Raw genomic sequence first — 13,031 nt, 5'->3', positions numbered from 1 at the left:
ACACCAGGACATGTCCTCCCAGCCCGTCACTATTCACCACATCATTCCAGGCTGTAACAGCGCAAAGGCAACTACAGCTGGATTCTGCCTCCTCTGCGCCTGCCTGCAGACAGCGGTTTGCCCCACTCTACATATCAAACCTCCATTTCACCTAGGAAGCTAATGATGAACACCAAAAATTTCAACATAAGGGATCCCAGGAGGGCTACTTACCCTTTCCTCAGGAGGTCAAACACTGCAAGAAAAGGAAATCAAATCATGAATGAATCAGAAGAGGGGACTGGGCTTATTCGTTTTTTAGCACCTACAAAAACACATCCATTCCCATACTTGCAAAATCAATTTATCTCCACTCACTTCTCTTCCCTCACCCATGACAAGAACACCAGAGGATGCAAAATGAAAATACTCATTTCTTCAGTAAAGACAAATATCCCCATCTCTCGCCAGCTCCACGCAGGGAGACGGCGGGTGCTAATTTATCCACCACATTTCTGCTGCTCCCAGTGTCAGCCCTTGCTGATTTGAGCCCCTGAATGTGCCTTCAGGGAGGGTGTTTGGTGTGATACTTCTGCTAAATTGCTGATACCAAACAAGATGCTGTAAGAACATTTTGCTCCATTTCTGCTGTTTCAATCAGCAGCACAGCTACAGGGCTGTCAGAGGTAAACACTCCCTGGCAGGAGCAATTGGAGAGGATTTGTTGGTGTGAGTTGAGGTTTGTAGAGCGCATGAGTTTGCGTGTCTGATTAGGGGGTTAGCAGCAATGTGTTTTTCTGATCCTGTCTCTGACCTGTTCTGCAAACAGGAAAAGGATCTGCCTTTATCTAGTAGGAGAACTGTTTCCTCATGAATTACTAAAGGATTTCTTGCACGTCCCAAGAAATCCGAGCAGATTGCCCTCCCCAAAGCACCAGGCAGCCCTGCTTACAGCTGCGATGTTAGACCAGCTGAAGGTACAAACGCAACAAGCCAGCCTGCATTGGCTCACCTTGCTCTCCAGGCTGAAGAAGCTGCTGCTTGTGGCAGCATTTCTTTATTCAACCATCTTGTGCCATTGCAGGTTGCTCAATTTCTATCAGCACCCTCCATGCCCTGCTTTCTTCCCAATGAGCACGCAGTAGAGAGTGCTCACAACAGTACTTAATGCCAGCAGTAGTTAGCAAAGAGCAAACTCCACTTTCTCTAGTTTTGCTTTGTAGTGGTGGGCATTTTTGGAAGGAGAAAGGTGCAGTTATCATCGGCTGGGTCAGCAGCAGGAGGGAGGAAACCCACTTGCTGAAGGCTCAAGCCTGAGCAGCGCTGAGCACCGACAGCTTCCCCTTGCTGCTGAGGGAACTGCAGAGGCAGGAGCTTGATTTGCCTGCATCGCTCTGCCTGAACCACTCGTGGGATCCCAGGCAGAGCAAAGAGGTGATGGGGCATGGACAACACAGACACAGCCACTGCTCGCTGCCCAGGGACCAATGCAACCTCCCCAGGACCCCCAACGGGACCAAGAGATTTCCCACTTGTCCTGCTGCTATTGCTGCCATTTCTGGGACTGTTATCTTGCTCCACAAGGAGAGCTTGGTTTTGTTTTGTTTTTTTCTTTTCTGAAGCTTTTTTTTTTTTTGACTTCCTCATGCATTTATTTTCATTTAACAAAAAAGCTTGCTACCTCATCTCTCCCATTCTCTCCATCCCAGGAGTTCAGGCCTTTAAACAACAGCCTCAGCCGCCCTCCCCACCACACGTGCATCTGCCTTGGCTGCTGTTTCTCGATGCTGCCAGAGTGCCACTGGGGCTTCAGCCAAAAGGGAAAAGCGGCCTTTCAAAGGCAAATAGCTTCATTGGCTAGGCAGAACCCCCTTTCACAGGCAGCTTCAAAAGCATCCCATAATTATTTCATGAGAAGCAGCCTTTGAGCCTGTCTCATTAGGAAACGTTACGGGGAAGCAGAGATGTAATAGGGTCGAACGTCCCCCTCCTCTGGCCCATCTCAGAGGGCACCTCAGTGCCTCCCAGGCCTATTCCTCCAGGTTTTGCCAAAATGGGGGTTAGGCTGTGGCTGGCACTTCCAAGGTTTGGGGGACAGGAAGACAAAAGGGGTGGAAATTCCTCGCCCTCTGCATAAATGCATGGTCAGCTATGGTCTCCCATCCGAGCACCCCACGGCAGGGTCTGGGCTCAGAGGCCAAAGGCAGGAGTGCTGCTGTCTTAGGAGGTCCCGAGGCTCAGCAGGGTGGTCAGTGTCTCTGCAGGGGTCAGAGGGAACACCCTGAGACAAGACTGCTTTCCAGAGTCACTGCCACTACCCACAGCCTACAGGAGGAGTCTGGAGAGACCAACCTCATACCAGGAGGACGAGAAACCATGCTGCACCCTTCCCTTCTCTCCCGGCTCTAAGACTGGAACTGACATGTACATAGGGGAGGGTAGAGCCGCTGTCACGTCTTTTTAGTGTCCCCATGGCAAGGAGATGTGCACAGCTGTACTAAGACACAAGGCTGCCTTACCCTACTGCAAGGGGCCCTTCCATCCCAGCTGCCTTTACAGGCGTTTAACTTTTCAGAAAAAATAAGTCTGCTGAAGTTGGTACAAGTTTCCTCCTGGTATTGACCCTGAGCCCTGGTACGTGTTCCTTGCATCACTAGGTCTAATCCCAGACGGTTCTGTTAGCATATAATGACTCACATACCCATGTACAAGTTGTCCTCTGCAGGATCATCAAGGACCTGTAATTGATAACAGACAGATAAGGGGAAAGGGGAAAAAGAGAAAAACAGCAGAGAAAAAAGAGATTTTTAATCAAATAACATTTTACTGCTCCCTGTACACTGTGCTGAGCTGCAGAGCATTCAGAATGACTTAGGCTAATATTTAGAGATTCCTGCAGAAGAGAGGCTTTGAAGGACACAGATTTTCCTGTCTCCAGAAAAATCTGGGCTTCTGCCCGTATTTGGAGAAACAGCCTACCAATAAAGGCACTGCTTGTCCTAATCTGACCTCAGCCAGTATTGAAAATGGCACCGAAGCCTTGCACTTGTGCACCTTCCCAGGCTTGTCTACACACAAGTTTCACTGGTCAAAGCTTGCTGCTATTTCTAACAGCACAGCTAGCTGCCTTCTCTTGGGCACCATCCCAAAGCCCAGGATAAGTATGTCAGTTTGTCATACATAATTGGTATGATCTTGCTTGGAATCACCAGCCTAGATTTCTGAACAACTATTTTAAACCAATTTTGGCTGAAGTAGGAGCAGTTGAAGAAAGATCCTTTTGTTGCAAGACAACCCAGACTTGTTTCAGTATAACTTAGGGTGGAGAAGCAGCTCACCTCTATCAGCTTAACGATGTTGACATGGTCCAGTTTCTTTAAGATGGCTATTTCCTGATAGACTCTGTCCAGGGGTGCCATGGGTTTTGGCTGCTCTCCAGAGGATGCTTTTGACCCTCTGGGAGGAGGCCGACCTGCAATTGTGATAACATGGTGAAGAACTACTCATTTTTCAGCAGCACCTGGCCCCTCTGCAGATACCTCCAGCTATTCTGGAAGATCTCATCACCTTGTTATCATCCCAAAGCATTACAGTCTCCACCCAGAACAGAGATCTCCAAGCCCCATTCAGACCAGCTCCTACTGGCTTCCCAGCCTGGTCTGTTTGCCAGGTCCCACGGCCCAGCCACGGGAGCCAGGTGCTATCTGAGGGGGTAGGAGAGCCCCTGGGAGGAGGGGGTCTACCCTGCCTAACTTCCAGCTAGGAACTAAATTAGGCTTCATAGATGGTGAACACGGAAGAGTCAGCACTTCAAAGAGACTCAGAAAATCAAAGCCAGGAACCTAATTACCAAGTGTGTTGAATTTCCCTGTGGTTATGCCTGCCCTTTCACTACCCACTGCATTTTAACCAGCCCCCAACTACTTGGGCAGCTTTCGAATGAGGCCAAGTTCTCCAGTCCTCGCAGACAACGTTTCTACAGAGAGATTTGCCTGGCTGAGGACAACAGGCAGACCTCTAAATGTGAGATACCCACGTGGAAATCCATACTGCTTCAAGAGCTTCTTTTTGGAGAGGACTTTCATAGCCTGAAGGAAGAAGAAAAAGCAGTATTAAAACCAAACAAGAGCCAAAGTGCTTGTTGCTGTGACCTGGGAGTATGCTGGGCATCAGGGACTGGCTCAGGTCTGTTCCTCAACCCAGAGAAGTCATCTCCTGGTTAGTGGTGGCCACAACAGACACACACACACGCTGACACAGGCTTTCCTGAAGGCACTGCTAACCATTTGTTTCATTCATCTTTTTCCCATGAAAAAATAAATGGGTTTGATTTATTTTAAATTGGACAAAGAAAAAGGAGCCCAATTTCTGCATTTGGGGCAGGAGCTTGAGAGAAGAGGTGGGTTCCTCTAGCTGACCTTTATGTACTTGCTGTTTTGGATGATGCTATGGCCATGCTGCAAGTCAGAGCCACTTCCAGGCTGCTCCACCTTTACTTTGCCAGAGGATCTAGGATGGAAAAGAGCTGGAGTGTCATGGCCGTACCACTAACGCCCTTTCAACCTACATCACAGGCCTGGAACAGGGTGAGAACACAGCCCTTCCACCAGTTCTGCATTGCATGGGGAAGCCTTTTGTACTCTCAGAGGCTATTTTTGCCCCATAAACCTCTTCCATACTGCCAGAGCAATATAGAGGACCTGCAGCGTGATCCAGCACCATGCCCAAGACCACGAACAAGATACTTCGTGGGCATCCGTCCCTGCGCCATCAGAAATGGCGAAGCCAGCTCTGTGCAGGAGCACAGCGAAGGCACAGGGAGGGAAGCGGGTTTTTGCCAACAGCTTCCCTCCCTTCTCGTACCCGATCGTACGCTGGCACCGCTGCGAACCCAGGCAGCTGAGGCGTGGGAGGGGGTCAGGGTAATTTTTTCTGCCATCCAGTTGGCATTAGCATAGTGGCACAAGGCAATCTGAATTTAATAAACGGTCTCTGCACCTCCATCTGCTCTGTGCGTTAATAACCTTTCTGAGGGCCACTCAAACAGCCCCGAGTGGCCCAGCAGATAAATATTTCATGAGAAACCAGCTCATGGTACAGTTTGCTTAGGAAAACAGTCTATGCCCCAGGAGCTGGGACGGTCACTCGCTCCTTCCCCTAGAATGCGTAGTTACTCTTATTAATTAAGCATCCAAATCTGTAATTCACACTGGAGTGACCCCTGTGAAATATAATTAACTAAGGACTCCCACAGGACACAGTTAAATGCCAAGGAATGTTACATTAATACCATGGAGGCAGGCTCTGCTCGCTACCTGTTTTTAACACGTACACCAGGAACAAGTCACCGAAACCATTTTGGCGAGCTCCTTCTCAAGCTGTTTTTCCTGGCAGCAATGCCACCGCGTGCCCCAGGATCCCCACCTCCCATCAGTGCTTCCGCTGCAGCCAGGTTCACAGCTCGCTGAAAGGATTGTTATTTTTGGTACTGATCCAGTGAAATCCTCTGGATTTGCACCCATGTAAATGAGAAGAGCCACTGTGTAGTTCTCAATCCTGCCTGACAGCTCCTGAGCCAACTGTTGGAAATGACGGTGTTGAGACAGACTCAGAAGAGCTTATCTTTTACTTAGCACAGCACTGTGTCCAGTACAGACAGCCAAATGATTCATGGTCTGCTGAAAGAGGATCCGAGATGTGCGCAACCACCTCCAAGGATGGCCAGGACCAAGCCTGGAGGACTTCCTACACTCATCACTTTTATCTCTCCATAACCAAAATTTATGGGGGGGGGGGGGGGGGGGGAAATCAAAGGAATTCATACACCTATTTTTGTTTCAACCAGTGCCGCAGCCCGGGAGGAGAAGGCTCCCTTGCACCAATCCCACCTTGAGTCCTCTCTGCCTTCTGGCAAGGAACTTTAGAAAAAGAAGAAATATAAGATGCAATTTGCTGCTGAAAGCTCCCAAGTTGCATCAATGCTTGGGGAACCCAGCCTGAGGAACTGAACCATTGCCACCAGCCGTGCCTGCATCAGGCTAGTCCTTACCGGGGCAAGCTCTGGGGAGAGGCAAGAGGGAGCAGAAAGGTACAGAGGGGAGCGATAGCAAAGACAAGAATTGCTCTCAGGGACACAAACAGAGGGAACAAGAGCTACTGCTGTCACCCAAACTCCTTGAAGGTTGCTACGAGGGGCGATCGGGAGATGAGTGGGGGTTACTGTATCGCATGTGAGCTGACTGTAAACCATCTCTACTGCTGTGGAAGAAGCACCAGGACGTGCTTACACCAACTTCAAAGCACCGGTATTGCTACTACACAAGCAGGTCTGGATCAGAAGAGAGGACCTGTCCCACTGCGCTTTCAAAATACAAACCGAGGGATGAAGAGCAAACTTCATCATGCAACAGGCCAGAGCCACTTAATTACCACAAGAGCAGAGACAAGAGCACAAGGCGGTGAAGCCTCACTTTAATTACAGCGCAAGCTGGCAGGGCAAGGCTTCCTTGCTGAATTGTAGCCGCAGATAATGGCAGCAACACAGGGATGCTTCAGCAAACCTCTCCTTCCGGGCTCACATGCATGAAAGAGCCAAAGACATTTGTACTCACAGGCAGAGCTAATTACCCAGATAATGCCTTTCTGATAAAGAACCAGCTCAGAGCCAAGCCGAGGGATTTTCCCTTTGCACTGGCAAGCATTGCTTCAGCTTCCTCAGGAAAAGAGGGAGCCTAGAGATTTCCTCCACACATGCCCTTGCACCCATCTTCCTTCCGACTATTCACACATGGACATGGGTCGTGACATTTTCCTTTGAGAGGCAGCGGGAACTGTGTGCTTTCCTTTGATGTACATTTATTATCTAAGTTTACTGCTCTCCTCCTAGCAACCTTGCAGCTGGAAGCCACAGGGAAGCTGCTTCATGAGGGTGCCCGAGGGAAAGGAGATCCCAGGTTTATGGAGAGGAGGGATGCCTGGGACACAGCAGCTTTCACAACAGCGAGACCTTGAGCCTGCATCCTGCTGCTAGTAATGACAACAGCAAAATGGCCATTATTTGGGGGAGGGAAAGGTGATAAAATGGATTGAGCCAAGCGAACTTATCACCTGTCCCTTGTGATGCTCTCACAGCACTGAGGATGTCATTTGATTTACTAACAGAGAGACTTGCATTGCAAGGGCAAAAGACCTGCGCACAGTCCCTACCTGCAGCTGGCAGGGGAGTGGGATGTTGCTCAAAGGTCGCTACTACCCACCTAAATCCTCTGCTAGTGTGTAACAGCACCCTGTGGTAGTGCTGAGCAGACCAGAAAGCATTTCCAGCCCTTCCTCACCTGTCCTGTCTGAAGAACGACATCCCTCAGACAAAGTGGCTAAGAGGGAAGCTCTGCTGGGTGAGAAGATTGCCACGCACTGAGAGGAAAGCCTAAACCAGACTTGGCTTAGCTACCATGCCCCTAAAATCCTGCTCCTGCATTTGTCACCTTTTGTGCCAGACACCACTTGTCAACGTCGGCAGCAGAATTACATCGGCAGGCTGTGCCCCATCCACGCTGCAATGCCCCAGGCTGGCAGCACCGCAGTCGGGATGCCTTCCCAGAGCAGCCGCATTCGCCTGCCTCCAGCCGTCTCCCGGAGGCTCCTGCTCTTGCCCCGGGTGACCCAGCTCCTCGTGACCCTGCTGCTGAACAGCACGGGGTATTAAAGTAAACCAGAGAACATTTCCCTGGTCCTCACCGCACTGGAGCGCAGCTGGCAGTGGTTCAGTAGCTGTTACATGAGCAAGAGGATGAGAAACATAGGAGCTATTACTTCCCTTCCCACCTGGGTGGCAACCAAAGTGGATCCTCCAGGGGCTAGAAAGTTCAAGGCTTGCTGCTGGCCACCTTCTCCTCAGCAGCAGCACATTGTTCAGCCACCTCTCTTCAAAACTTGGAAGGAATTTCTCCCCATCGTTGAGAGTTGCTAGAAAACAGCCCTCCATGCAAAGGTTGTTAGGTACAAACAGAGGCAGAGAGCACGATCACACAAATCTTGTTTCTTAGGAAACCAGATTAAAAAAGGAAAAAAAGAGAGAAACTCACTGACAACCTACAATGCTATTGCTTTTGTCCAGAAGTAGCATAACAAATGTCCATTATAACCATTTTTCTTTGGAAGCTGATTTAGAGATTAAAAACAGGAAGGAGACATGACACAAGGCATCACAGAATCAAATTCCATCAGCACGATGACTCCAAACTAGATCTCCGCCTGGACACATTTGCCTTTGCTTTTTATTTGCTGCTTTTTCACAGAGCTTAGCTTTTATTCTTTTTTTCCCCTAGTCACTGTCAAAGCATCTTCTGCAAACTGAGACACTGAAACCTTTCCAGCTGTAAAGGGTTCCTTGGCAGAGCCCCGCGAATGCTGCTGTAACAGCTTCACGTGCCCCAGCAGCAGCAGGGACCGAGCGCAGGGCAGGGACCTCTGCTCTGGGAGCCAGCTCCGCATCCCAATGGGGCCTCCTTCTTGGAGGGAGCACCGGGTCACATACTTGGTGTTGAAAGTTCAATTTCCTTGGTCTAATATGTTCCCTGCATCCGCTCACTTTCAAGTCAGCACACTTTCACAGCCCTCTACAGCACTGCGGTTCTTCACAGCAATGAAGGATAAAGCTCTTGGAAGCACTCGCTCATCTTTAATGGAAGGTAAAAAACCCACAAAGTAAATACAACCCATCTACATTTTTCCCAAATGTGGTGAATAGCTTTTTTTCTTGAGAGTTTTTCCTAATTCTAAGCCAGATCCAAAACTCATTAAAGCAACAGAAATCTTTCCTTTTGCTTTGACAAGAGTTAGATACAGTTCCTGGTACCTATAAACTCTGCACTTATGAAGAGAGCTAGCAAAGGGCCCCATGCCTTAGCAAGAATCAGGAGTCACACTCTGAATTATGCTCCAAAATAAAAATTTTCTGCTTTCTTTAAAGTTTTGCTCCTTTTTATTGCAGCACACTAGCTTAAGGAAAACAAAGCAGGCAGCAACACCCTGGCCTCATGCTAAAACACTGCACATGTGAATCGGTTATTAGGGGCTGCTCACTGAGGGCCAACCAAGGGCTGATTTCCTACAATTTCCTACAATTATCTGTTATCGCTTTGTACTACTGAGACAAAAACAACCCTCCAGAGCTAAATTAGGGGAAAACTAAAACACACAGAAAAGGCCCTCCCCAACTATCAGAATTGCAATTGCTTCTACTAACTGCTGGTAACAGGGTTGCACTAGGTATCTCCCCCCGGTGGTCAGGGTGCATTGCTGCAACGCAACCTTGGACAGGAGCGATAAGCAGAGCAGCATGGAAGTTATCTCCACACTGGGTCAGATACACCGGGAGGCATGGGGAGCTAAGCATCCATTAGCCAGTTAATGCAATTTGCTGCTATTTCTCTGAAGCTTTAAAAGGTCTGCCAGCTTCTGGGCTGTTTTAGCATCTTGGAAAAGTGGAGGTCTCTCCATCACAGCTTGCCTCCCTGGAAAACACAAGCATGGGCACCTGGAAGAATTAGGGGCCACAGCCTGTCCGCTTGTGACCGCAGCTGGGGAAGGGGGAAAGCTCCCACTGCCCCAGCCGAAAGGGTAGCAAGCACATGAAACACAGACCTTAGCATCGCAGCCTTTCGGCAGCAGTGCAGCCATCTGCCCTTTCCTCTCCCATATGCTGACGTTCACTGCAATAAAACGCAGGCAGACACTGCCAATGCTCTTGCTCTGGTCCCATCTCTCCATCCGCTGTAGCACTCTACACACCTCCCAGGATCACCTTCCCAGGCCCAGGGTCGCTACTGAGATCTGGTTCAGACCCTGCCTCAATCCCCACAACAGGAGGATCAGGGTGAACCAAAGAGCATGTCCCTGCAACGCTGGAGGTAAGGGGGTCTGCACACCCTGTCCCTCTTCGGGTAGTGAGGTTGAAACAGAAGTGTCCAGGCATGGGAGCCACTCTCAGGCTGCAGCAGCTTTAAAGTGTTTGCTTAGATTAGAAAAAGAAATGGAGATTAAGCGGGGATTAACTAACACACACCAGGCTAACCTGGACACCGGCTTTCACTTTTGGCTTTGATTTGACCAGCTAAATCTACGTCCACAGCGTTAACCTACATCCAAAACATGGACAAGAACGCAGCAGGCAATGCTAACCTAAACCGACCTCTCCCTGCCGAGTTGTGACAACCACCCTGCCCGCCCTGGGCAGCCCACAGCACAGCATCGGGATTCCCAGAACAAAAAGCCAGCACCAAAATGCAAATTTTCAAAGCAAAATTACAATTTTTAAAGCAAAAATATTTTCAGCTGGAAATAAATGTGGTGTGATGCATTCCCTCTCTGTGCCCTGGTCCTGGCACTGCCTACGCTGGCAGGACAGATGGATCAGGGAAGCCACGGCTGGCACCATTGCTCTCTGCAGAATAAAACCGTCCTGCTGCAGGGCAGGGGAAGGAGGACTCGGAGGGCAGCGGAGAAAGGGAGCCATCGGAAACAGCAACCACTCTGGTGCGGCGGGTGAGTCAGCTTGGAAAGTACAGGGGATGGAAAGAATTGTGGTTCCTTTGCTTGGCCAGCTCCAGGGCACCTTGTCCAGATTTTTGTCTCATCTCTTCCATCCTTCATTTCAAGACATTTCTCCTGTAATTTCATGCCCGCTGGAAGCGCAGAAGGGCTAATGAATACTAACAGGCATGCAACTCCCACCTGGTGCCTCCAACTTGGTATGTCACTTGTAAATCCAAGGGTCAGGGAGGAAAGGCTAGCTGGGGATTAGCAGGGAATGAGCACGTTTTACATCTCCACGGCATATTCTTATTCCCTTTTGTGCCAAGACCAACAGCTCTGTGCACTGGGACAGGGAGCTGCACATGAGTCTGCCCGGGTGCTCTGATGGGCCCATTTTCACCCCCGTGAGGCCACTCCATCGCAGCAGCAAAAGCAGGACCCCTCTCACCAAACACAGTACGGAGCAGCAGCTGAAGCACAGGGCCAGAGCAGCAGGGCTGTGTCGAGGGCAGCCAGGGTTCATGTTCAACAGCACTGCAACCACCCAGCTCTGCTCAGCAGACACCTGCCCTGGGATCCACCAGAAACTGCTGAAAGCTGTTTCCACAAGCCTTCAGGCACAGCCACACACAGCAAGGCAGTTTTCCTTTTGCCAGCTGTCCGGCTCCTGCTCTCAGCCTGAACAAAATGTGTCACAGAGCAAGCCCAGGGACATGAGCACCTCTGCAGACAAATTTTGCAGGAATCCCAGCTGGGACAGTTAGGATTCACCTGCCTCTGAAAGGGGAGGGACAGAGAAGGAGCGTTCAGCATAAGCAGCCTTTTTGAATCTGAAACCCTCCAACTCTGGCTTCAGCTCAGCAAAGGATTTAAAAGACAAAGTTTGCCTTCTTTCCTGCACCCTGCACCTCACGACCTGACAGTGAGGTCCCATTTGGTGTACCGGGAGGCATCCCGTAAGGGGGTAAGAGGCAGGGGAGCCAGGCACTGCCCAGCTGGGCAGTGAAAGATGTTCAGCATCTTTCTGATAAACGCCCCCGTTTCCTTACAAAACACGCCTGCTCTTTCCAGGCCAACCTTCCAATGCACAGCAGGTGCTGAATACCACCACCCACACGCCTCTGATTTCAGGTGACCTGCTTCATAGCTAGAAAATGTCAAGACAAATCAGCGATACGCTTCTGCAGCCTGCCTCCAAGATCCCCGCCTGTTATATATGGCAGCCCACCCGATTTCCCTCCCGTTCGGCACCGCACGCAAGCAGGCGCGCAGGCAGCAGCTCCATGCCCAGCAGGGAGGTTCAATTCCTTGCATGCTACCCGAATCAGAAATGCATATGCTAAAAGCAGCACGGCAGAGGGGACCTAGCTCTCAGGGGGGGGAAAAGGGGCATGAGGAGCAGTGGCAGCAGTGAGGAGCAGAGGAGAGAGACACTTACGTAATACTTGTCGTCGTTCTCGTTGTAGGCCAGTTTCACAACACCATAGGAACCCTAAAAATAAACACAAATTGCACAGTCAGTTCAGCAGCTTCACCTCATCTTGCTGCTGAAGGCTGTTAGACCGTGGCCTGACACAGGGGGAAAAAAAAAAAAAACTTCAAGGCCCCAGGCCATGCTTACCCCTGAGCAAAGTCTGCAGGTGATGTGACCCCGCAGCAAGGTCGTACATTTTGGCAGCTCTGTTGGAGCCACACAGTATTTGAGGATTAACAATGCCTGGAGGAGTTGAGGTTAGCCCATCACCTCCTGCCCTGGCCCAAAGCTACTGGGTCTGTCTTAACTCAAACGTGGGTGGGGAGCAGAGAGAATAATTTTCAAGCAGATTTTTTTTGTGCACGTTTGGAAATTCTGCATGAACACCTCTCCTGTACTTCTGTGCAAGACTATTTTCAGCACGAAACCTCTCCATCTCTCGATAGCAAATGGACTTCAGTGAGGACCAGCTGCCTGCTTTCCACCAACCGCAAGTTGCCCAGGCAGATGCAGACCTGGATTGCTGCTGTATCCACAGCTCTAGTGACAGCCTGAAGCCAAACTCCATCCAAATCACTGTTTTTTCACAGTTCTGTGTCAACACTATATACATTTTATGCAAGCAAGACATGACACTATGGCTAGGTATCATCCCTAACAGATGCCTGTTGAATAAATGAGTGGGATGAACACTACAGCCTTCAAAATATTTCTCTTGACTTCACTGAGAGCTGGAATGAAGGCCTGGTCTCAGAGGAGACGGACAAGCCATCTGGCTGATCCAGAAGCACAGCAGGTCCAGCAGACCCTCTACCAACCTCACAGTGCCTATCTGCTCGCTGTGACCTGCAGGGAAGGAGGAGGCAGGGGCAAATCCACCAGAGAGAAGGCCTCACACTCTCCTTAAATCATACTTAAGCCGTAAGTGAGTCTGAAGCTGTGAGTTTCAGATGACATCTGCTGTACCACCAGTAGTGGTATCTCCAGCCTTACACCCTGACTGCCAGCAGCCAAGCACACAGCCCACTGCGCAGACGGTAAG

General features: G+C 50.0%; 1 protein-coding gene across 2 annotated transcripts in view; it reads right to left on the bottom strand.

Moving 5' to 3' along the window:
* The window catches only part of CAMKK1 (calcium/calmodulin dependent protein kinase kinase 1), a 62,825-nt gene that overhangs the window by 38,546 nt on the left and 11,248 nt on the right, over nucleotides 1-13,031 (bottom strand). For both annotated transcript variants that reach the window (XM_050908847.1, XM_050908848.1), the window contains exons 3-7: nucleotides 11,954-12,007; nucleotides 4,016-4,067; nucleotides 3,318-3,451; nucleotides 2,681-2,717; nucleotides 214-235 (exon numbers count right to left, since the gene is read on the bottom strand). In XM_050908847.1, coding sequence (XP_050764804.1) covers nucleotides 214-235; nucleotides 2,681-2,717; nucleotides 3,318-3,451; nucleotides 4,016-4,067; nucleotides 11,954-12,007 — 299 coding nt within the window. The remainder of the gene's footprint in view (nucleotides 1-213; nucleotides 236-2,680; nucleotides 2,718-3,317; nucleotides 3,452-4,015; nucleotides 4,068-11,953; nucleotides 12,008-13,031) is intronic.

The sequence above is a fragment of the Gymnogyps californianus genome, chromosome 20 (genome assembly GCF_018139145.2).
Source record: "Gymnogyps californianus isolate 813 chromosome 20, ASM1813914v2, whole genome shotgun sequence".
NCBI classification, from domain to species: domain Eukaryota; kingdom Metazoa; phylum Chordata; class Aves; order Accipitriformes; family Cathartidae; genus Gymnogyps; species Gymnogyps californianus.
The sequence above is the reverse complement of the archived record's forward strand: the minus strand, read 5'-3'. Positions and strand labels throughout refer to the sequence as shown.